The sequence below is a fragment of the Misgurnus anguillicaudatus genome, unplaced genomic scaffold (assembly GCF_027580225.2).
Source record: "Misgurnus anguillicaudatus unplaced genomic scaffold, ASM2758022v2 HiC_scaffold_28, whole genome shotgun sequence".
Lineage (NCBI taxonomy): Eukaryota > Metazoa > Chordata > Actinopteri > Cypriniformes > Cobitidae > Misgurnus > Misgurnus anguillicaudatus.
Genome location: NW_027395278.1, coordinates 7,337,100 through 7,363,396, shown reverse-complemented (window position 1 = coordinate 7,363,396; position 26,297 = coordinate 7,337,100). Strand labels below are relative to the sequence as shown.

Here is a 26,297-nt window from a genome sequence, read left to right as displayed (position 1 = left end):
ACAAACTATTCAACCTGTAGCTTTGGATAGGACCGTCCGTCCCACGCAGTGGAAAGCGTGTATCACTATCACCATCATCTTGTATGAGTCCTATCAGGCATTATGAAACTGAACATCATTTACACATGTAAAGGAAAACCCCTGTGAGGACGAATACATTTGGGAACAAACTTTTGGAATTTACTGAAACCTGGGACCTTTGACAGTTATAAAGTTTTAATATAGGCTGTGAATTGTTTTGATACTTCACGATCAGACAGAATGTACTCTCAGAATCTGATCGTTTTGGTATTTTTAAATTCCCTCATGTTTCTGACGATGATGTGCCTCCCACCAGCCTCCGCGCAGAAGTCCAATGGTCCGAGGGTAAGTCTGTGCGCAACTCCTCTCTCTGCAGCGTGATGTTTCGCTGCGCACATTTGCGCATTTGGAAAGTGCACTTTTCGGTGTCATTTAATGCTGTCAATGCGTACCAATAAAGTATTGAAACTATGAGAAAATTGTTAAATGTTCCTCAATTTTATTATTAGACTATATCAGTGTATATACTTCAGTATTTTGCGTTGCATTCTTATTGTCATACCTTGATTATGAGGTTATATCTTGTTTACACGTTTATACCTTCATAATTAAAAACCCCTGAACATTATACGATGCATTTTAGCTGCCATACACAGTGGCGTTAAATTATTTACTAGGTAAATGCATTAAACTCTAAATACAATTTGCAATGCAGATTTTAAACATTGGTCCCTACTTATTAAGTTTACACAAATGCGCGTTTTAAACTAAATATTTTAAATGGATAGCTCGCTGTCATAGCATCTTTTAGTGATTCAGCTGAATAGTGGAGATTTGCTTGCTGAGACACATTGTGCTGTGGGATTGTCAGTGAGACTTGAGTACACCCATTGACCTTTTGTCATAAAGGTCTTTTGCTTCCTGTGCACCCCTCTGTGCCCATAGAAAAGAGGACCATTGCCTTTCCAGTGCACCATTTCATACGATTTCAACAAAGGCTGTGTGGAGTATTTCTTTTTGCAACAGACAATATTGAATAGTAGGACTATATGCTGTGTTTAAAAATGATCTTTCATACATTAATGTAAACCTTTGATTTAGCCTCTGTCAGGTTGTCATTGTCTGTAAGCAGATGATTTGTGATGTGGTGATAAGCTGTTCCCTTTTATTTTAAACTGGTCTAAATGTGTACCTCAAATGCACTGTAAATGCCATGGATTAAAAGACCTGGCATATGCATACTTGTGACAGCCACAAAATGTCATTCAGAGTTACACTTAAACTAATGTAAGTGGTAGTGAGAAATCTTGTGGATGCTGCTGAAATATTGTTATATTTGTGGTCAGAGTGGCTGTGGAGTAAGGATAAAAATCACTGAATCCTGCAGACATTAAATCTCAGAAACACATCATCTGCATGTTAAAACCTAGTAATAAAAGAGACAGACGTTTCATTTTTAACAAATTTTTTTTCTCAGACGTTTCCAGCAGCAGGGTACAACAATGTTGCACTTTTTATTAAAAAAATATTTTCCATTGCAGTTAATCTGCATTGAACACATAAGGCTTTCGATATATTACTTGGTTCAAGTAGAGTAATACATTCTCAGACGGAAGCTCGCTGCATCAGTTCTGCCCAAATTCACATACTGTACATCTCTTGCATTCTATGCACATTTCTTAGTTAGAGAAAATAAATGATTGTGCATTGAAATGCATTATTTTAAAAGATGTAAAAGTGCTCTATAAATTAACGTGGGATGATTTCTAGACACTGGCTGCCAAAGTATATTTGAAAGCATTAATCTTTCCCAATTCAATTCCATTTAATGACTTTGCATCTCCTCTTTCTCATATTTTTGGTGTATAGCACCCCACTTTTATCTCTTTGGAATAATATCTGCTTACCTCTCTATTGGCAAGGGTTATACAGCTTGAAATGTAATAGTAGCCGTATAATTCTGGCAATTTTTTATCCACCTCATCTAATCATTACAGGAGGTTGAATAGGTTGTATTTAAAAAGCCATTAAAAATCTAAGTTAAATGCTTCAGTAGAGTTAAACTCCCTTCTGTGGCTCATTTGTAAAAGCTTATCTCTGTACTTAGTTCACTCCAGGAACCAAATGCTTCACATGAAATTATGGCTGCTCAGCCATAGATATTTTTGGCCAGTATGAGAATCAAACTCTTTCCAAAAAGTCAATCAGATGATTCCGTTTATTAAAAAAAGGCTAAAGCCGTATCTTTTGACAGCAGAAAGATTTCAGGTTTCCTCTTTCACAGTTAACATTTATTTAGCACGCTTTTCCAGTCAAAGTAATTTAAAACTCTTCTGCAGGCCAATTCTGATATCTCACAGATTTAGAAGAGAATATTTGCATATGACTTGATTCTGTCAACAAGTAGTAAAGTGTTTGGGCACAGTGAATGTACCAGCGTGTCAGTAGGCATTATTTTGCCAGGTAATCTTTGATCTTTGGTTAAACTGGGCCTGTGTAAAGGTCACTGAGAACTTAGAACTATCACATGTCTGATAAACATGATGTGTTGGCATGACATCATAGTCTTAAAGGAATAAAATACAAAAATATATACATACATACATAGATATAAATTTTAAAATAAGGACAAACTGGGAAACTAACCTGACGGGGTCTTCAATGAGCAAATGCATGTAAAAATCATTACAGTAACAATCACATTTTTATGTTTCTATGCATTGCAAAAGGACAAATATATTACGAGTATTTGATCACCTGTTATTCTACACTCTAAAAAAATTGCTGTAGTATGGTTGCCAGTAACTTACTGTAGAAGATAAAGTCAACAAATGTTTCATGTTCATTTAACTTTGAACAAAATGTTGCCAGTAAATAACATAAATGTAAAATCTACAGTAAGTTACTGGCAGCTAGTTGATAACATAAAACATAAAACAATATTTCAGCTAGCAGAGTTAGACCCATTAATCAAATTTTTTACGATTTATATGAATGTCATTTTTTAGCACCACAGCCAAGAACTTTGACTGAAATGTCAGAAGCAAATGTTTTATTTTTTAATTCATTTAAAGATTAATTTTTTGAAGTGCCATGCAATGATGAGTAATAGTGTATATCAGAATATAGCCAACACATTTATATATCCACTTATTGTAATGAAATTTACTTGTATTTAAAATGTAGTAAACATTTTTCTCAAAATGTAGTTTACAGTACATATTAATTGCTTCCATTATGTTTCATTACTGTATAATTACTGTAAAATTGTTTTACTGTGTTGGCTACTCTACTCTCCAGATATGGCAGACATTGATGTCAAGCTAAATAAAAAAACAACCAAAAACATAATAGTCTACCACAGTTAACAAAAAGGTCTAATTTAAAGGTATAGTTCACCCAAAAATGAAAATTCTGTTATCATTTACTTACATTAATGTTGTTCCAAACCTGTATAAAGTTATTGGTTCTGCTGAACACAAATAAAGATATTTTGAAGATTATTTGTAACCAAGCAGATCTTGGGAAACCACTGACATTCATAGAAGGAACATAATACTGTGAAAGTCAATGGTGCCCCAGATTTGTTTGGTTACAAAAAAATCTAAATATCTTCATTGGTTTTCAGAGTTATTTATAGGTTTGAAAAACATCTTGATAAGAGTTCTTATGTTTTACAGCTCTTTTCTCCATACATACTTTTGGGACCTCTCTCATGATCCTGCTTAGAAGCCTTCAATATTTCCTGCCCTTTGAAGTATGGACCTAATAGTGTGTGAACTTTTTCCAACATGACAAAGCATAGTCTAATCTGTTTTCGTTCAGTAGTTCAATTAAAAGATACGACTATATGAATTCCCCCAGCATTTATTTCTCATAAATTGCTGTCCTAATGAACAAATGCTTGATTTGGCAGGTGGCCCACGTCTGTGTCAAGCGTTACCTCATTTTATTCATTGCTCCATTTATAGATTAAATCTAAGAGCTTCCACTCCATTAAAGTTTGTTTCGTGGTAGTTCGGTCAAGCTGCCCGGGAAATGTATAACAAACCTTGTGTGAGTACTAGAAACATTCTGTGGGTACTTAAATGATGGGGGGCATATAACATACCTTGTTGAATGCATCACCAAAACCTTGTACAGATGTGTAAAGTACAAACACAGTAAGGCGATTCCATGCCAAGATTGCATTCCCCCAACTCTGTATGCGGATGGGAGCCAAGCACTTCTGCACCCCTCTGCAGCCCACATCTCACTCAAGTCTACAGGTGTTAGTGGTGTGCGTTTTAGTGCCTTGGAGAGATAGAGGGAGAAATGATGTGCAAATTGCGTTTTACATACAAGCATAAATGTGTGAATTCTACATGATTTTAGTGAGACATGTGTCGCATTTTTTACCAGACCACCTGAAAACAAAGCTGTACCGTACTGTGACTGGTTGCTTAACAAAGTCAGTTAGAGGCCTTTTGGATGGTCATTGGTCAAAGAAAGCTGCAATGTAGTCAAGACCTTCTGCTGTCAGTCTAAAAATTTCGGTTAAGTGAGACACGGCATGTGAACAGCGTATGATGCATGTGGTGCAAGGTGTAGGCATCTGCTTGCAGGTGTATTCACATGCGGAGAGTAGATGTTTTTTAAAAGTCAGCATATCCTTCCAATTTCCAATTGTTCCAGTATCATTCATTGTTCTTTATTCCAAAACCCAGAGACATGCTGGAGCCTGCTGAGTATAGAAAGGGAGACTACTCACATGCGTTGTTTCAAACCAGCCCTTAATCTTGCTTGGTGACATGTAAAGCTTTATTCTGGTACTATTTTTGTTGGCAAAGAAAAAAGTGAGCTAACTGGCCAATTCTGAAGTGTGAGTTATTTGTTTAATTATGGCTGTAATAAGCTGTGGTCAAATCACAGCTGTGCTGACATTCAGTACCACAAAACTCCTGCTTATATGATATTACAAGTTATTGTACAAAGTTAAAACACAACATAGCAAAAAACGAAGTCAGCATTTATGTCAGTGTTCATCCAGACACCATTTACAGTTCATTCATGGATTTGGCAGATGCTTTTATCCACCGTGACTTACAGTGCATTCAGTTCATACTCGAATTGAATTTTTATCTCTGCAACCTGTGCTATACTTATTAGGGCCAGAGCACACCGGGGTGTGAGGACCCTATTGTTTTTGCTCCGTTTATTATTATTTTTCTTCTTCTTCTTCTGCTTCTTCTCCGAAATGGATTGCATTTTTGAGGGCCTAAACATACCCGAAAACTCATGAAAATTTGCACACGCGTCAGAAGTCAACTGCAAAATTTCAAGAGAACAGCCCCCCACCACGAAAAACTTACAAATATGAAATTTGGTAGGATCATCTATCACCCCAAGACCTACAAAAAGTCTCTTGGAGCTAAGCTCTAAACCCCACAGGAAGTCGGCCATTTTGAATTTTCTCTGTAATTTTTTGAAATTTCGAAGCGTTGTACTTTAACGAACTCCTCCTAGAGATTTAATCCGATCACCATCATATTTGGTCAGTATCATCTTAAGGCCTTTGCAATGCTAAATTGCGGAGCTTTTGACTTTTCGTTGGAGGGTGTTTCCTTGGCGGCTTGGGAAATTGTGATGTTTCGCCATGAAACAGGAAGCTGATGTAATTCAGGCATACAGTGTCCGATCTGCCCCTGACTTCACAGGTTTGATAAGGGTCCAGGCCTGAACACATTTCAATGTCAATATTCAGCTTCAGTCATAGCGCCACCTAGAGGTAGCAGGAAATGCCATGTTTTACGCTGTGATTTACTGCTCTTAGAGATTTTATAAAATCATCATCATATCTGGTCAGACTGATCTTGAGCCCTTTGCGATGATAAATAGCGAAGATCATGACTTTTCGTTGAAGGGTGTGTCCATGGCAGCCTGGTAAATTGTGATGTTTCGCCATGAAACAGGAAGCTGTTGTAATTCAGGCATACATTCTTCAATCTGCCCCAGACTTCGCACGTTTGTTAAGGGTCCCGGCCTAAACACGTCAATATAACAATAATCAGGTACAGTCATAGCGCCATTTACTGCACACAGGCGTTGTGGCACATACATTTTCCTTTGAATATCCACCTATATTTACCCACTTTAATTCATATCCCCCTGGTTCACTGCTTTACTAATGCCATAGAGTAGCGGTGCACATGCGTGCGAGGGTCCTTCAATCGCTGCTTGCAGCTTTAATTGATGATTTATTTTCCTTTCTAATTTTGCACCACCAGTTGTTTTTGCAACGTTTAAATGACCATCCATATTTATTTCAACTCTCTTTATTAAGATACAAACAGAAAATACAAGAAATTAAAACAAAATGGCTTGTTCGGGAAAAGGCAATATTCAGTGTGACCTCCCTTGGCATCAAGCATGTCTTCAGGACATCATTAGGATATCATTTCATTTACATGAGCCTGCAGGTTCTGCTGTTGCTCAGGAGTAAGGGAAGGTCACACTTAATACTTGACACTTTTAGCTTATAAATATAATTGTGTAGAAATTTCATGTATTTTCTGTTTGTTGTATTTTCATATTTACATACAATCGGTCTTATTCACTAAGCATACATACGCACAAATTACTGTGTGAAATGTGTGTATGGACACTTTTACAAACAAATCATAATTCAACAAAAAATGTTAAAACCAAAATTTCTTCTAAATGTACGAAATAATATAAAAACAACTAATACCACACGTACGCAATAATCACATAGGCCTATGCAAATACTAGGATTTAATTATAATGTATATAATAATGTTGATATATAGGAAAAGCAGTTTAACAACAGAAGTCTACAGAAACGTGTAAGACTACGTTCACACTGCCATCAAAATCCGATTTTCTGCTCATATGTGACGCATGTCTGTCTCTTTGTATGACCGTGTGAACAGCACAAACCACATGGAATCTGATCTTTTCGATTCTGATTTGAGCCACTTCCATATGTGGTTCTAAATCAGATACAGGTTGGATGTTTTACAATCCGTCCTCAGTCATATCGGAATTCATGGAACTTTTACGTCATTCCAGATTGATATGCATCACAACTGCGGAAATATGCCCCAACGGCATGTTGGTAAAACCACTTAAAACATTCAAGATGTTAAATATTAAGCTTTTGTTGCACATCACCTTATACATGAAAGCCCCTAACACGCAAATAAGTGTGTTTGATTTTCCTGAAGCGTTGTCCAGATGACGGACCCACACGTGACCCGGTAGCAGACGGCCTCAGCTTGTATCGCTCTGTCCCACAGAACTGAGATAAAACACGTTAACTGGCCGGTCTGCAAAGCTCCTTATGAAGTCCACCACACGCGCTCACTAGTCTGCATGTTATTTTCCATATTACCGCGTGCTGTGCGTGACGTAGTATTGTTCTTTTGCGCATGCGATGCAGTTCAGGACCATGAACAGTTCACACAGCTGTCTGATTTTAGCCATGTAATGTGAACAGTCAAACAAAAAATCAGATCTGAGCAAAAAATCTGAATTGAGCATTAATGTTTGTATTGTGAACGAAGTCTAAGTGTATTTGTTTATAGTCTTGTTAAATTTAGCGCAGTCTCTTTGCTAGGAAACACTCTTATTTACCTTTTTCTCAAGTGCTGAAATCGCGTTTGTTCTTGTGCGTTCTCGTGTTAGTTTCGGTTGTTTGTTGTTGAATATCTTCAGGCATGGCCTTCTGAATTCAGTTACACAATTCAAGCAGTTATTTAAACAGTCAGTCCAACTGCGGCAATGGTTGCAGCAGCCTCATCGCATGCAGCTAAGAGTGTAAATACCAGCGACAAGCTGCGTGACTCCACCGAGCAGAGACACTGACAGGGCCCTTGAGTATTGCACTTTTTGTACTAACTTTTTGATTTATATTTATCTTTATCCTCTCTTGTACATTTCCTACCTCTCTACAATGTGTTTTAAAATCCCTACTGTTACTACAATTTGTAAATCATCCGTATCACGTCAACGCAATGCAAATATCTCACTGCCTCAATTACTTTTCCCATTGGCATATGAAACTGCCAATCTGCTGTAAAAAAGCAGATTTCATTACAGCTATTGCTTCACATTCTGGTCTTTCTGTTCTAGCACTTACTGAGACCTGGATTAAACCAGAGGACATCGCCACTCCCTCCGTCCAATGATTACACTTTTTCCTACAGTACTCGCTAAAAAGGGATGGGTGTAGGGACTGGTCTACTCATTCCAAATGACTGGAAATTGCAGCAGCTTACCCCCTAACAAACACCCTACCCAAATCCATTTTCCAGTCATCTATCACCCCACCCCCCAGGTCAGCCTGGACATTTCTTGGAGGATTTAAATGTACTTCTGTCTTCCTTCCCAGAGGATGGTACTCCTCTAGTAGAACTTGGTGACTTCAGCATCCACCTTGAGAAATCACTGGCAGCCGACTTCAACACCCTGTCTTTTGACCTCAACCGAGTCCCCACTTCACCAATCCTCAGGTCTGGTAATCTTTTAGATCTACACACGCTGCTGATCCACTGATTACACCCAGGTCACCCCTCTAAACACATCTGATCACTTCCTCATCACTCTTGTTCTTGACTTATCCCCCCAGTCACTGCACATGATCCCCCACTGGTCAAGTTCCGGCGCAACCTATGTACACTTTTCCCCTCCCGCTTATCCTTTGTGGTCTCCTCCATACTCCTTCCCAACTAACCCTATTAAATACAAACAATGCCACCAATACTTTATGCTCCACACCCCCCACCTTCATCTGACTTAACGGGCGACAAGTTTCCTTTTTTCTTTGTGAAGAAACAAACACTATCAGCAGTCCATTCTCTGCGCCGCTGCTTCTTGCACATGCTCAAACTCCTGATGCATGCTCGATACCCTCTTTCTGTCTCCTATCTGAAGAGGATGTTTCCAAGATCTTTGCTACTAATCACTCAATTACTTACCTGTTAGATCCCATACCCACCCATCTTCAGGCAATTTCTCCATTAGTTATCCCTGCTCTTACCCGCCTTCTCTCTTTCCACTGGTACAATCCCCACAGCTTTTAAAGAGGCCCAGATAACCCCACTGCTGAAGAAACCACACTTAATCCTGCAATGTTTGAGAACTAAAGGCCTGTATCTCTCCTCCCCTTCATTACCAAGACTCTTGAGCGTGTGGTTTTTGACCAGCTCTCCTCCTTCTTCACACATAATAACCTTCTGGACAGCAACAAGTCTGGTTTCAAGAGTGGTCACTGCATCGAAACTGCGCTGCTCTCAGTCTTTGAAGCCTTAAGGTAGGCAAGGGCAGCCTCCAAATCATCTGTACTGATACTACTGGATCTATCTTCTGATTTTGATACTGTCAATCACCACATCCTTCTGTCAACCCTCAAGGCTATGGGTGTCTCTGGAATGGCGCTACTATGGTTCAGGTCTTACCTCTCAGGTAGGTCATTTAGAGTATCCTGGAGAGGTGACGTCTCCAAACCCCAATGTCTCAGTTTCTTCAAGGCCCATTGCTTGGACCACTGTTCTTTTCTACATGACATCCCTGGGTTCGGTCGTTCAGAAAAATGTCTTTTCTTACCACTGATATACAGATGACACGCAACTCCACTTGCCATTTCAGCCTGACGATCCCATGGTTTCTGCCCGCATCTCTGCAGAGTGACATCCCACTTTGGATGAAGGATCACCATCTCCAGCTGAACATTGATCTGCTTAGTTTCACAAAGCATGTTATCAGCACCGCCCGCTCTTGTAGATTAATCCTTTAAAATATTAGGAAAATTAGAGCTTCCCTATCTGAGCATGCTACACAAGAACTGTCCAGACTGGACTATTGCAATGTGTTGCTGGCCGGACTCCCAGTCTGCACAACCAAACCCCAACAGATGATCCAGAATCAGAGTGGTCTTCAATGAGCCAAAGAGGGCGCACGTCACTTCTCTCTTTGTCAGGGTACACTGGTTTCCTATAGCAGCTTGCATCAAATTCAAAGCTCTGCTCCTGGCCTTTAAAACCACCACTGGGTCAGCAGCACCACCTTCAATTGCTTATACAGACATACACTCTAGATCCATGCGCTCTGCCACAGAGTGACGGCTTGTGGTGCCATCCCAGAAATGGAAAAAAAATCACTTTTGTGTTCCTTCTCTGGTTTTGTTAATCATCTCTTGAATCATCTGCCGGTTGCAACAAGATCTGCTGACTCTGTAGCAGTCTCTAAGAATTGGCTAAAAACCCATCTCTTCCGCCAACACCTCAATTGCTTATTTTCACCTTCTAATCTTTTCTTTTTTTCTTTATATCTTTATCTGTACAAACTCTGTCAAATAAAGAAAAAAAACCAACCCTTGGCTATGCATATGGTGTTAGACTTGATGAGACTAGTTCTAGTGCACTTATGTATTGCTGTTTTTGTGTTGATGTAATTGTTATTATTTTAACCTAATTTGTAAATCACTTTGGACAGTTTTGTTAATTTTATAAAATACATTAATTTATCATAATTTCTGTGTAATTAAACCTAAGAAAAATAAGGCTTTTATTGTCACGGTGATCCGTGTCATGTTTTGTGTCTGTTCTATATTGTCATCACCTGGACACTTGTTAATTATCATCATTCATTCCACCTGTGCGTCATTAGTCTTTGTGTATTTATACCAGTGTTTGTGTCACACTCATTGCCGGATCATTGTCATTACAACCCTGTCTGTTCCCTGTGTTGGATGTTCCTGTTTTACTTACCTGCATGTTGTTTTACTCCTCGTGTTTTGTTTCTTATTTATTATTAAATGTTATCTATTTATTGTGAACTTTGCGTATGCGTCCTACTTCCTGTCTCTCCTTCCGTGTCGTGACATTTATTTAAAATATATAGGTGAATCTGCACACCTATTGTTGCACTTGTGTACTGTATGGTTGAGTGACAATACAAGGGATTTAATTGGATTTATTATGTTTTTAATACCAAATTATTAATTTTCTGGTTATATTCTAATAAAGATGTGGTCATATTATCATTGCAAAACAACACACAACATCTTACTGTGGCATGGTGGCTAAAACCTGTGCACACTACTGTTTTGTTACAGTATTTAAATTACATTTATGCATTTGGCAGACGCTTTTATCCAAAGCGACTTACGGTGCATTTCAAGAACAAATTTCATCTATTCATGTTAGGTTATTAAATAACCCTATGCTGGGTTGTTGTTATCTCAACTATGAGTCGAAACAACTCAGCATTGCACTGAAACAACCCAGCATAGGTTTATTTAATAACCCAACATGTGTTCTGTCCAACATTTACCCAGCATTTGGTTTAAAATAACCCAGCAGAATTTAGAGTGTGTGTTCACAGGGTTTGAACCCATGACCTTTTGCACGGTAAATGTAATGCTCAGGAGCACTTCAAAATCACAAGAAATATTTATGCACTTGCATTTCCAGGATGAAGTACACCAGGCTGACAGTAGACTTGGACAAGAATTGGATATAGTGAGCGTGAGACAGAGATAGACAACGTAATAAAGAGAGATAAATGTGTAAGTGAGAAAGATAGACAGGAAAGAGAAATAGGCAGAACATGTTGGGAGACAGAGTCAGGGCTGTTCTCCTTGTGTGGGCCAGAGGCAGCGCTGTGTGCTCGATATACAGTCAGGGACAGCTGGGATTTGGATAAGGAAGGTTTTCTGACAAGGAGAATGTGTTCTGGGTCAGTGCTAAGGCATTTCACTGTGGAGAGATAGCAGCGGCTATCAGTATTTAATGATACGTCTTACTCTGAGAAAATACCAGCCTTCTAGAGGCTTCAATTACATCCCGATAAAAGTAGTGTCTCTTTACCTCACTGGACAGCTAGGTTTCATCGCTGAAAGCGATTCTTATATTTTCATCCTCAGTGGGGATCTTCTTTCTTTGGAATGTTTTGTTGACTCCTGCAGATGTGCTACTACACAGGACAAACAACTTTGCCATTTATTTAGTATGTGCATGTTTTAGTTTGTTACTTCAAGCTCAGGGGAAAATAATCAAAAGCATTTGTTTAGCAAGCTGAAGTTAATATACAGCATTGTGAAGGTGGACCACATTGAATAAAGTTGGAGCTGTTGGCCATTGTTAGTGGTTCCAGAATCCATAGGGATACTTTTCCACTAAAATCATTCAAATTTATGTACTTGTTTTAGTATTTAACTTTACTATAACCCATCATGTGTGAAATAAGAAAATGTGGTTTACAGGGACAATTCCATAGATGCAATGCATTTATACTGTATATTCTATTCCCATTTAATCTAATCTAAGTCTTTAATCTATGATAAAGTAATGTAGTATGTTTTAAGCCAGTCAGTTTTTCCCGTATACCATCTTTATAGCATAATAAACATGTCATTTTACACTATTCATGTCCCTGTAAACCACATATACCAACCCCCCCACACACACACACACACTCACACACACATAGCCACAAATATATTATACTTGCATAGGCTTTATGACAAAAAAAATATTATTGCCATGACTGATTCTTTGAGTAATGCTTGTGAAAAGCCATATTTGAGGTATGAACAATCAGGTTCTCACATTATTTGCTATGAATAGTCACCCTCCAACTTCTCCAGTTGTGTAAAAACTGCTGTCTTGTGAACTTTTGCTGTTTTGCTAAAGTTCACAAAGTACCAAATGTGTCTATTGTCTGAGGAAACATTTAAGAAATGTAAGGATTTAGGGAAACTGAGTTATAATATAGAAACTTGGTAGGTGGGCCTTTTTTACTTAGATCAGTATGCAAATAGGAAAATTATGAGTTCAAATGCAAATGCTGCTAAACAAGCCATCAAAAATGAGATAATAATATTAACTGAATGCTCTAGGCATGTATTATATGTTCATCAAATACTTTTATTTCAAATCTGCTTAATCCAGGCCTCAGGCCGTTCAGAAATACCAGTTACAAGAATTTGTTAAATGCACAACGATTTTTCAGCAAAGTACTCAAAATGCACAGAAGTCGAATGTGTAACAAACTTGGATCACATTTAAACTTGTGTCCCTTGTGACTTGGACCTGAATACAACCCAAATGTGGCAGGCAGCCACATGCATCACAGCACATTAGTTTTACCTTTTGACTTTTATCATTTGCAATGTTTCTAGTTGCATCCTTAGTAATTTTGCAATTGTACTATGTCTTGTATAATATCTCAAGAAGTGTATTGTTTTTAAGAAGTGGAGGTTTTTGTCAAAAAGAGGGTTTTGCAGTGACAGACAGTCAGATTTGTTAGACACCAATGAAATTACTAAAGTGAAAATTGTGTTATTAACACTCTGGGGTCGACGGTGGCGCGGGCGCGCAAACTCTTTGTTTTTCAATCACTCCGCAAAGAGAGTTAGATAACTCTGCTGATTTTGGTCATACAGATATGATTTATACATCATTTAAAACGTTAAAGTGTCTAGTTTTTTTCTGTCCACTCCCAATAAAAACAGAATGTTGTGCTTTTCGCAAAATTAAGAAAATAAACATGATGCGTGTTTTGTTCTCTCTCCCTCAGTGAAGTACTTTCAGAAACACGTCAGAAAAATTAACTGTAACTTAAGGATTTCTTGTCATATAAACAAAAGATACATATCTACATAATGCTTGGAATGTCTGCTTTTGGAAGATGTAAGTGAAATCGAAATCAAATATTGTAATTCGTTGTTAACTGTGTTAGAAGAGGGAGATGTACCGTCTTTCTCGTGTTCCTGCATTATCTATAATGAGCCACGCCCCGCTCCATTGAAGAGAAGAGCAGAGATCATCCATATTCATTAGTCAACCCCAGTCATTGGAGACTCTGTCTCTGTAGCCATTCAGTGCTGTGTTGAGTTTTAATCCAAGTGTTGGTGACATGACATCTACTTGTTTACTCAGACTGTAACTTAAGTTATCTCCAGACGCGAGTGTGTGTGCTTCATCAAACAGACACGATCGACGTCCAAACGCACACACAAATACCTCATATTTGACGCGCTTTGTGGTATCATTATAAGATATGCGATTGTAAACATCACATCTACTTGTTTACTCGCGCATAAAGTTATCTCCAAAAAGACGCGAGTGTGTGCTTCGCCGGTGTGAAGGGATCGAGGTCCAAACGCACACAAAATCACAAGATGCCTCATATTTGACGCGCTTTGTGGTAAAATTATAAAGTATGCTCTCTCGCCTGTAAATACAAGTCATCTCAGGCGCTTATGTTTTTTTTGTGCTTCCGTCAGACGCAGTTGACGACCAAACGCACACACAAACACACAATGCCTCATATTTGACGCACTTTTGTATTAAGACGGATCTAAACACATCTAAAATCCTGTTTGTTCGCGTATATCTCTGCACGGTAAATTTTATTTAACGCAGGATCACGCATGGGAAGGCATTTCTTTTGTGTTGCTTTCACAAACAAACACGTAACAAGGCGTCGTCTTACTGCCTAAAGGCTCATTAGTCTATGCAGCTCATTATGCAAGTGTTTTCTTCAGCTGTCAATCACAGACTATTCAAGAGCTTCCAGCCTCCTTGCATATTGCCTTCCTAACCAAAAAGTGACTTTGAAATTGTAAATCAATATTAATATCTTATGTAAATGAGTAAGCAGAATGATTTTCACATCATTTTAAAGAAAAAAACTCTAGACTACTGGATCCTGTTTTGAAAAGTCTTGGGAAAACATGTTTAGTATGTTTTTTTTTTTACTTATATCAGTCACTTAAAAATTTAGCTTTTTCAAAAACCACGCATAAACATTTTTCTCTCAAAAATACAAACATGTACATACATGTTGATCATATAATATAGTAGCCCAGTTTGTGCTGAACACAGTGTTATAAGACTTTTGCCATTATTATGTTTTTAAGCAACTGAAAAAAGCACAAATGTCAGTGCATGTCAAAACTTCTCCAGGGCCCTAAAAACCCCTTAGACCCCAGAGGGTTAAAGAGATATTACTAAACCTAAACACGTGTCAACTCGGAGAAAATCTGAGCTCTATGAATGTAAAAATGTAGTTCATGGAAAGTTTAGATTTTCATTTTTTGACATAACGTTTGGGCATCACATATGTAGGTATAAGGGTCTCATAAGATGAAAATCTGCAAATTCCAGTTTTAAACCAAGTTCTAATTTGAAACAGAATTCTCACTTACTTTTTGAGCTTTTTGAGAGGTGCCAGATGTACTTGGCCAACTAATTCCATAACAGCCTATCAGAAGTCTCCTTTTGCCCGTTATTTTTTGTTGTTGTTCCTCCTAAAGGTAATCAGTGCTTCACACGTTACAGAGAATAGTTCTGGCATTGCCTGTGAATACCACACACATGTAATGCCTGCCAAGAATACAAATCCATCTGTGAAAAGAGATTTCTTCTATATCTGTAGCTCTTCCAGAATTCTTCACATTATTGTGAGGCGTCCAGGCTAAACTTTAGAGTATCTATTACTGTACCTGCTAATAAGAAACATTGTCATGAATGTCAAATTGGAATTGTTTTTTTGTGATCTCTTTCATTTGAACAATACGGTTGAGAAATTATTAAAGAGCTCCTATGGTCCGATTCACGATTTTACAGTGTGTATTAGTACATGTTAACGATATGCAAAAGGTACATACCCCAAAGTAAACGATGACGTGAATTATCGTCTCCAACGTAAATCTCTTTTCTTGGACTACAACAAACACACGGATTGTAGGCAACAGTATACTTTCTGGGATTGGTGATGTAGACAATTATCTGACTTTATCATAATTCACTTGGACTCACAGCCTGTAAATTAACTCCTGTTAGCATTGCATTGTGACCGAATCTTTCAAACATGGTAAGGAGCATCACATTTTCAGCTGACGTCAGATGTATTCAGGCCAATCACAATCAGGGACAGAATTTTTCAAATCCATGAGTTTTCTACTAAATCAGTCAGTTTCAGGAAGACAGTATATCTGGAGCTACAAAAATATAGGTATGTGGAAAATAATGTGTTTTTTGAACCATAAACCATGCAAACACATTGTATTATACCAAATACACAAAATAACATCATTTTTTAGCAATGAAATAGGTGCACTTTAAAGAAATTGATATGAATTCAATAAATTGCATATGAGTTTAGCAGTAAAAGAGAACTGGTTAAGTTTATGGATTGTTGCCTACTAAATAGACATTTTCCTATATGTGCTGAACAGTTTCTGGAAGTTTTCTTAGGTCTATATTTTTATGTTAACAGTTTTTTATGCACACATTATACTGATTTCATGTGAGGTGATCTATCATGGGTATCTGCAGTGCACCATATCAGTGTTGTGTGGTGCTAACCCTTTAAAACCTTGTTCTTATGTTTCCTATCAATGGGAGGTGATCGTGCATGTGAGATAACCCAGATAGAGATACTAGAGGACTAATAGAGATAGAGCAGATAGAAGACTAATACAATGTGTCAGTGTCTTTCTGTAATTCCTAATGTTATCTAAAATACCTTTTTCTGAGGGCCAATGGAGGGAGATTTTATCAGGGTTGTCATGTCATTGAAGTGTCCAACTACTTTTTTACAGCAAAAATTACAACAAATACAGCAACATAAAATTTTCAATATTCATATTCTAGCTTGTTGGCCTCATCAGAGACCTTCAGAGCAACTGGGACAATTATCTTCCTGTGCCACGGAAGAAAGATAATAATAAAATAATTTTTTTTTGTGAACTAAACTGTGAAGACTGTGAAGAAATGTGCTTTAACTTGTTTTTCTTTTAAGACAGCAAATTTCAAAGAAAGTTTCAGCAATTATAACATGTAATCATTTAAGCATTCATGTAACCCAAATGATCAAAGTAATAATCAAAGATTCTTCACTTTGCTTGACTGTGTAATCTTTGCCCTTTGCTCCATTTTTAGTTTTTTTTTAAACTAAATGACAAATAGACCACTAAGGGCGCACCCACATTTGGGAGCGATTGTTTCCCCTCACCAATTCCCCACAAGCTTGCATTCACACTGTACTTTTTCGATTTGAGGCCAAGCACGCTTTCATCATTATGATGACATTAAGGGCCCTATTTTAACGATCTAAGCGCATTGTCTAAAGCGCACAGCGCAACGTCTAAATGGGCGTGTCCGAATCCACTTTTGCTAATTTAACGACGGGAAAAATCGTTTTTGCGCCGAGCGCATGGTCGAAAAGGGTAGGTCCTATTGTAATGGGAGTATTTTGGGCGTAACGTGCAGTAAACCAATGAGAGTCACAGCTCTCATTCCCTTTAAAAGCAAGTTACGCTGGCGCTATGTCTAATCCCTATTTAGATGACGGACTTTGTAAACTGAAAAACTAAGCGGAGGTAGAAGATCCCCAGTTTAAGATTAATGTTAAATAATTGTGTTGTTTTTCCCTTATATTGAAATTGTTATTTTTTTATTAAAACCTTTAAAACCCGTTTTCTTTTAGTCATGGAAGTAAAAAGCACGCTTTTAATTGCTTTAAATGTATGGCTATCCAATATCATCAAAAAATAATTTACAAGTATGTAAGATAAGGTTTGTACTCTAAAAATACTTTATTTGTAACAATCAGGAGATAAAGAAATTACAAACGGCTCTCCTCACGTTTCAGCACTTTGGACAGCGTTTTTTTTAGCAAAGAGTTTTTTTAAGCATTACTTACAAATGTTTCTCATTTTGCCATATCCACAGGTACATCATATACAATAAATCCGTGAGGTAGCATTAAAAAAAAACATTTAAAAACAGATGCATTTGTTTAAAGCAAAGCATTTATTTACTTATCAGGCTGCAGGTAAAGCAGCTCTTTACGCCTTCTGACGTCTCATAATCAGTCCTCATTTATAAATATGTCCAAGAGACTCAATAATAATCTCTTAAATTCAATCCTTTAATCTTTCATATTTAAAAGCATTTTTGTGCTGCTGCGCATTTATGTACTTTGTGATAAGCAAACCCGCGTTGTCCTTCCGTTTATAGGCGCATATTATTACTAATGCGCTCTTTAAATAACATAAAACATATTGCGCCATTGACTTTAGACTTTAGACCAGGTTTTTGTTGGTCAATGGCGTAGTCTATTTTAGTTGCCTCAAAATAGCAACGCGCCAACAATGCGCCTGAACACACCTCGTTTTTCAGACAGAACGCCCATGGGCGCAAAGGGGGCGCAAATGCATTTGCTATTTAAACAACGCGGCGCTAAACGTAAAAATTAGGGTGGAAACTAGCGAAAAACACTTGCGCCGCGCATTGCGCTGCATTGCGCCGGGTGTAAGATAGAGCCCTAAGTCTGTGGCTTTTTATTTTGAGTCATTTAGAATGCGATGACACACAGCCCTCTCACCATGTCTTCATCATACGTGACCCTGGACCACAAAACCAGTCTTAGGGTAAATTTTTTGAAAGCTTTTTTTGATAGGATAGGACAATATTTGGCCGAGATACAACAATTTGAGCCCTCTACTTCCCAGTTATATGAATTTTTTGACTAACCTCCGCCCACAGGAATTTGCCAAAAAAGGGCGTGACCTTGTTGCGCTTCCATGGTGTAAATGTAGAGTTGCATTAGTAGAGTGTTTTTGTCGCCATAAATTAAGATGCTGTTATTTTTATACCGGAGTCAAATCCCCTTTGCACCCAAGCCCATCTCTGCAAGGGTGCCAAGGCGAAAATAACCAAACCACACCTGGGCATGGTACGGAATACTCACACAAACCAGGCTTGGGGGTCACTTAGGCACAGTTTGGTTTTGATAGTGTGAGTACGCCCTAACTCTATAGATGTGAACTCAAAGTCATTTTTAAACGGCTTGCCAAGATGCAGCATTTATAGATCTACTTTGATGGGGTTCCTTAGACCAAATTTTGGCTTGCCTTAAACATGACTGCACATGTTTGCACATTTCAGCAACATTTTTTATTTTTAGTCTCAAAAAAGATGAAAAGAAAAACAAAGATAATATAAGAAAAGTTGTCCAAAGTCCAAAAAGTTGAGAAAAAGATTTTTGATAGATGCACTTTCAACACAGTTTTTCTCTTGGTAAGCATGATCAGTCAGTTGTCTACAATCCGATTTTTATCTATTTTACTTTTTACAGTGTTAAGTCAATGTCATTAGTCATCAGATATTAAAACTGCATTAGTTCACATCTGTAACATTTAGTGCTATTTGACTAATAGCTTAATAACTTAGCTCACAAGACTTAGTTCTAAAGCAAGCCTTTTGTTATGTGCTGTGTGTGTGTGTGTGTGTGTTGAATAAAGATGTATTTTCAGTTTAGTACAGATGGGTCAGATTGAAATAAAAATAAACCCTGTGTTCCTGGCTAAAATTCTGTTTCCAGTAGTGCTTTTTCAATTTAGTTTACCTGCTGTGCTGTTAGTTGCACTGTGTGATGGGCAGGACTGGGCAAGCTACTTGGAAAATGTAGTACGCTAAGCTAGCAGTTACTCTTCATTAAATGAAGCTTCATAACACTGTAGCTATTCCACTGGGAAATGTAGCAAGCTAAGCAACATGGCAAAAGTAAAAGACAGCGAGGGCAAAGGTAAACTTTTTCAGAAAAACTATTTTAAAAGTTGTGTGGTCTATGTACAAATGTAGAAGGACTTCAGTATAGCTTCACTTTGAACATAAGTGGCTTATTGTTGGCTGGGATGAATGTAACACAACACTACAAGCAAACAATTGCATTGCATTTTAAATTTCAGTTTCATCAAATGTTTCAAAAGCAACCCGACAGTTCAAACTTGAAATGCTCAGATTAAAACATTTTTCAACAGTTTGAAACATAAAAATTTAAAGTTTTTTTTATTAAAATCCCAAAAGACAAAGAATCATCTGGCTTGGCATGTAAGACAGTGAACTGACCCATCTTTGGTGACAGCAAGCCTCTTTCTACCCTCTCTCCAATTTGCAAAGCGACCAGGCTCAATGCAAGCCCCCCCCATTGTTGCTTTAGAAGGGAATACATTAGCTGTTAATCCACTGGTGCTCGTCTCGTTTGCTAAATCCTAACAACGTTTTTTGCAGTCTCATTCTCAATGATAATATATCTTGGATTTTTTGTGATGGCCCTGTAAAATATGATGATATGCTGCTGTGAATCCTTTAGTTTTTAATTTGACTGTTTTCACGCTGAAATAGTCCTTTTGTTCATTGGTTCCTTGTTGATTGTCTCCCCAGGTATGTCAGCCATCATGGCCGCTCCCAAGTGCCATAGACTGCCTGTTTTTGAGTTCCCTAGTCTCTCTGTGCTGTCCAAGAACTGTTCAACCTTGTCTATATATATATAGCCCTAGTGTTTTATGTTTTCCTTTGTCAGTCTTTGTTCAATGTTTGTGTTGGCTTCCTTGTCTGTTCTTCGTGTTCTACCTGTTCCAAGGATTATCTTGTTTCTGTTTTATCTACTTTGTTTTATGTTTTATTCAATAAAAGCTGCACTTGGATCCGCTACCTCTGCCTACCTCTTACCAACTTTCTTGAAGACTGACCACAAATGGATCCAGCAGCTTTTTGGTAACCAGCCACGAGACTTGTCATGGTCCGCCAGGGCTCTCACTGCCTTGAGAGTCACATCCAGGACTTTTTGGACCGTGCACCACAAACCCACTTTCCAGATAAGACGCTTAATGTTTTGTATCAATATGGTCTGAATGACCCAGTCAAATCGCAACTGTCTCAATATGATTCTCAAGGGAGTTTTAAGAACTTTGTAGAGCTGGTTCTGGTGTTGAGCAGGTCCCCCTTCACCGTGGATGACGCATCTCCTTAACATTTTATTTGGGGGGGGGGGTAGGCAACAGTGTACATGTGCCTGTTTGCACCACACTCATGGTGGCTAGCCCGAGACTCATGCCTGAACCAGTTCCCAGTATCTGTTCCCAAGATGGCCACCATGCCTGCATCTGTTCACAAGATGGCCGCCATGCCTGCGCCTGTTTCCAAGATGGCCACCACGCCCGTACCTGTTCACAATATGGCCGCCACACCATGCCATATTCCAAGATGGCAAAGTCAAAAGAATTTACGGACAAGATGGCGACATCAAGGCACAGGACTCTAGGTCTCTAGCATGGTGGATAGTCCACTGGTGTCAGTGCAAGTGGCTGGTGTTTTTAAGTTCTCTAGTTCAGTAGCCTCACAAGCATCAGAGATATGTCCCTTATCTGTTGTGTTTCATATTGCGGCTATAGCTCTGTAGTGTGTGGTCTGCTTTTTGTTCTTCGTTTCCCTCAGAGGATGAACCTGAGCTTACTGACATGGATGAAAGGTCCGAACCCGAGTCCTCTGAGCTTTCTGTTCCAACTAAGTTGGCTGAGCCTAAGTTCCCCAAATTTCCTATCGTTACCATAAGGCCTGTATCTGTATTTCCTGAGGGTGTTTTCACACATACACTGTTTACGTCGGCCCAAATGACGTGTCAGTCCGAGTAAGGTTCATTTTGGTCAGTGTGACCACAACAGCCGCAATCTGGTGCGCACTAAACTGCCACCAAACTCTGGTGAGACCCATCTGTGGTGTTAACGCTGCTCGACCTCGGGCCGAACCAAATATAGGAAGTTCTCCACATGTTTGATCCACTCGGCTTCCGTCGTGACGTGAGCCGGGTGTTATATTGTGGGTTAACAACAAACAAGGCAATCTTGGTCCGTTGCAGAGATTCACTGTCTCCTGGACGTTTAAGCTGATGATTTTATAAATGCACAGCTGTCCTCCACACACAAAAATAGTGCTGGCTCCGTGAGAACGAAGCCTTTAATAGAACAGTTACGCAATTCCGCATTAAAGCAAATAAACTTTGCAAAGACGTACATCGTTTATCTCCATATCTTGCTAGGGTCGCTCTTCCTGTCAGGCTGGTTGTCGTGGAAACGGGGGGTGGTCATGAAATGGTAAGAGCTGTCAGAGACCAATGACAGCGCTGACCGTTGTCACGTGGTGTACAGTGCGGCGTTTCGAGTACGGTAAAAACAAATTTGTGAACACGGACCGCACTAACTGAAAAATGATACAATGTATTTTGGTGCGGCCCGAGGCCACACCACGGTGCGCACCAACATATGTGAAAACACCCTGAGAGTCCTGTCAAAGCAGAGATGGTTGTCTCTGAGTCTCCTGTAGGTCAGCCAACATGGCCGCTCCCAAGCGCCATAGACTGGCTGTTTTTGAGTTCCCTAGTCTCTCTGTCCTGTCCAAGATGTGTGTCTTGTTATCCTCTTCAACCTGTATATGTAGCCCTAATGTTTCAGTTGTCCTTTGTCAGTCTTTGTTGGATGTTTGCATTGGGTTCCTTGTCTGTTCTTCATGTTCTTCTTGTTCCAATCATTATCTTGTTTCGGTTTATCTACTTTGTTTTGTTTTATTCAATAAAAGCTGCACATAACAGGTCCCTTAACGTCAAATGTGGTGGCTGATTTTATTGTTATTTAAGAAGAGGAAGTACAGTGGCACATTTTTAACGATGGAAAAATCCCTTGTAGAAAAGTGATGCACATTTATTAGGAGAATAGCAGTTTGATTGTCACTCAATCCAAAGTGCTTCAAGTTTTAATTACTTTTATACATGCGGTACTTTAAAGTCTGTTATTTTCGACGTTTCACTGTACACAAATCCACCATCTGTTGAGCTGGGTGCGTGGATTTGTTTACCTTGTAAGATTTTGTAACTATAGCAAGCACTTTTCCATTGCCGTGTTTTGACAGATACTACAGTAAAATACTTAGTATAAACAGTTAGGTAAGGGTGACAGTTAAGAAGTTTGTTACAACACTCTTGAAGAAATCCCTTCCCTTAGGGATTCCCCCCCTTAGGGAAACCCTCACTTAAGGATTTTCACGCAACTGGCACTGATATTTTAATCTCAATAGCAATTCCCCATATGCTATTTCACTTCTTCTGCTGTTGTGTACAGATCCTGTCAAAGTTCAAATGGAATTGCAATGCCCCATTGCATTTGCATCACAGTTCCATTGCAACAGAGCTCAGACCACCTTCTTCAGGTAGTCTCGGGTTCGGTACCCTGCTGGGCTCCCAGGTCAGCATGACAGCTTTTACATTACAAGTTTTTTTATGCAAACTATGCCCTGTTTTGAACTAAACTGTCAGTTTGAAAGCCTCCTAAAACAAACGCCAACATATCACAAAACCATCACAATTCTTGGTGGTTCCTGGCCCCCCACACCTATTTTTCCACTTCCATATCTCTCTGACATGAACAGATTTCCATTTCTTCTCCTATTTAATCTTCTGTTGTTATAATGTCTATACATGCAATAAGGCCGTATGGTATTTGACTTCAACTATTCTCAGGCACATGATTAATCTGAATGGCAATTGCACCAACGGAAGTGTCATCATTTTCCTACTGCTAAACCTGTGAAACTCATTTAGCTTTTTTAAAGCTCTGTAGCTTTGTTTAATTTATTGCAGTCTCATTACAGGTCTAGTCAGGCTATTCTGTCAAGTGCTTCATGGCTTATTATACTGACGTGCCCTCACTGCTCCATATAAATCTGCTTTATGTATCTTTTATGTATGTGCGCGTTTGCAGTGGCTTATAGGAGAGAGGGAGAGCCACTGTGCTACTGTCTGCTCCAGGACCCATGGCAAACCTGTTTGTGGGTCAGACGGACACAGTTATGATACCAGTTGTGACCTGCAGAGGGCGAAATGCAAGGACCGCACCCTCAGCCTTGCCCACAGGGGGCGATGCAAAGGTTAGTGAAAATCAAGATCTATGTGGTCAGTTTTTAAAGTAGGCCAACTGAATTGTATTTATTTGAGAATTATAAATTCTGAATCAGGAAACAGGTAGTTTACGTCTTCAAACAAGACACCATAATGACCACCAACTAATATGCTATATTCCAGTTCATATAATTAGTGTGAAAAAAAAACATTACTTACGAGGCTAGACCAGTTACTCAAATAAAACAAATCTTGTTTTGTATTTTTGTTGTTTTGTTAATGTTATGATTTCAGATAAAAACTTGGTGAAAAAAGATGAACCTTCTATCCTCCCAGCACCTACACATGCTTCAGAGCGCAAAGAACTGGAATTAAAAGGTATGGTCTACATAATGTACATTATGGTTAAAAAAGCATACCCCTGTCAAAAAAAAAAGACAAAAATGGTCCTAAGCTGTCACTGGAAAAAATTGTCTGCTTTTACTTATATGAAAACCGCATACGTAACGTATGCCCACTGTTATGCATGTAATTTTTGCATACGATATCCATACACTGTTGTGATGTCAATTGCTTACCAAACGACAGATTGCTGAATTCGAGGTCAGCCCTGATCAATTTCTAAAACTGTCAATTTCTAAAACTGTCAATTAAAGGCCCACATTTGAAGTGCCCCCCCCAAAAAAAGTAAAAGTCTTGTCATTACTCCAGGCAAACTAGGAGCACTGTAGCCTCTGACTGAAAATTTGAGGAGTGGATTCAGAACATTTTGGGGCATTAGCCTGCAATGCAATTATTGACATTTTTCCGCAAAATAACTGTATTACTGAAAAAATACTTTGATAATAAATAGACTTAATTCTCATTATAATTGTCATTATGTACTGCAGAATTGATCAAACTTTCAGAATAGGAAGTGCCTGCAGACGCGTCTAAAGGGTTTATGGTAAAAGAGACGCTCGCGTTTGCCAGATACTCGCATAATCTCATGCGTAATCAGAGTTTACTGTTATGGGAGTCTCTTACGTGTATGTTGTGAACGTGAGCGTCCCTTTTATCATAAACGGTTTTGACGCGTGTGCAGCGGGCACTTATTTTTACAAAACACGTGATGCACACAGGATCTCTCCACACGCAGAACACATATTTTGGAAAAGGGAACCACACATGTGACACTCCGAACACTTATTTTGAATTTGCACCCCTTGGATGAGCAGTCACGAGCCGCCACTGTACAACATAACAGCAAAATATAGATGTCTTTTAAATTAGCCACAGAGATTCCCTATGCTGATTTTAGCATGCATTACTTTATTAACTAGATATTTGTTTTTACTATACAATCATAGTTTCAAGAAATGGATGTCTTTTAAACTGTCTCACCTTTACTGTACAAGGAATCAAGCAGCCACCTCACTGAAAAAAATTATTCATTCAATTTACTCAATTTTTTTAAGGTAAGTGGTTGCAATCATTTTATTTAAGCTACATTTAAACAAAAAAGATCAGTAAAGTAAAATATAATACAAAACTTTTGTTTAAATGTAGCTTAATTAAATTGATTGCAGCCACTTACCTTAAAAAAATTGAGTAAATTGAATGAATTCTTTTTTTCAGTGCTGACATCCCTCTCATATTCAATTTAATCTTCTCTATAAATCAAAATATCATCAATATATTGAATGATAACTGATGTTGAATCAAAATCTTTCAAATGTCTCTGATGTCTTAAATGACTAGCCTAGAAGTTCTCCTGTATTTTTTCTGTTGTTTGTTTGTTTTTAGGATAAACAAGACTAATCAGTATCTACTGATAAATTGTCCCTAGATATTTAAACTTACTTAGTGCTAAACAGAAACGTCCGGTGATTTTTTGTTAATTATCAAGAATGTAGTTTATATTTACAAAGACCTCTTCAGCGAAATAAGTGAATTAAGGTGTAATGGAAAGTTAGGCTATTGTGTATTCCAGATTTGGAAAAAACTGGGAATGTCAAATTAAGAATTAAAGGCATAGTTTTCCCAAAAATGCTGTGCCAAACCCATATTACTTGTTATAGCAGAAGAAAAAAGTAGATATCGTACCTGTCCTTTCGAAACCTTGTATCTTTTTGGTCATAACTCATTATTATTGGTCACTCTTTATGTTTGTCAGTGGGTTTTGCAAATATTCGATTAATAAAAAGTATTAAAATTGCTTAGACAAAACAGTGTGTAATCATTAAAAAATACAGTGTTTATTCAGTTTCTTGAAAAAGACTGAATTTGGACATACAAGCTTTCTGAAGGACAGTGACGATATTTCAAAGAATGTCTGAGTTGATGTCATACAGTGGATTAATAGGAATTCAATTTTATTACTAATGAACTGTTTGTAAGAAACATTCTTAAATCACATTTTTGTGTTCCTCAGAAGTAAGGAAATTGGTTGAATTTGAAATGGATAGTGGATGAGTGGATAATTAAATAACACAATACATTTTTGGGGGGTGAACTATTCCTTTAATTTGAAATTTTTCCACATATATATA

At 38.2% G+C, this 26,297-nt stretch overlaps 1 protein-coding gene across 2 annotated transcripts in view; it reads left to right on the top strand.

The window, feature by feature from the left end:
• Window positions 1–26,297, top strand: part of LOC129442872 (SPARC-related modular calcium-binding protein 1-like) — a 118,720-nt gene continuing 92,423 nt past the window's right edge. For both annotated transcript variants that reach the window (XM_073864917.1, XM_073864916.1), the window contains exons 1-3: window positions 1–366; window positions 23,630–23,795; window positions 24,061–24,144. In XM_073864917.1, the coding sequence (XP_073721018.1) occupies window positions 262–366; window positions 23,630–23,795; window positions 24,061–24,144 (355 nt within the window). In that variant the 5' untranslated portion in view covers window positions 1–261. The remainder of the gene's footprint in view (window positions 367–23,629; window positions 23,796–24,060; window positions 24,145–26,297) is intronic.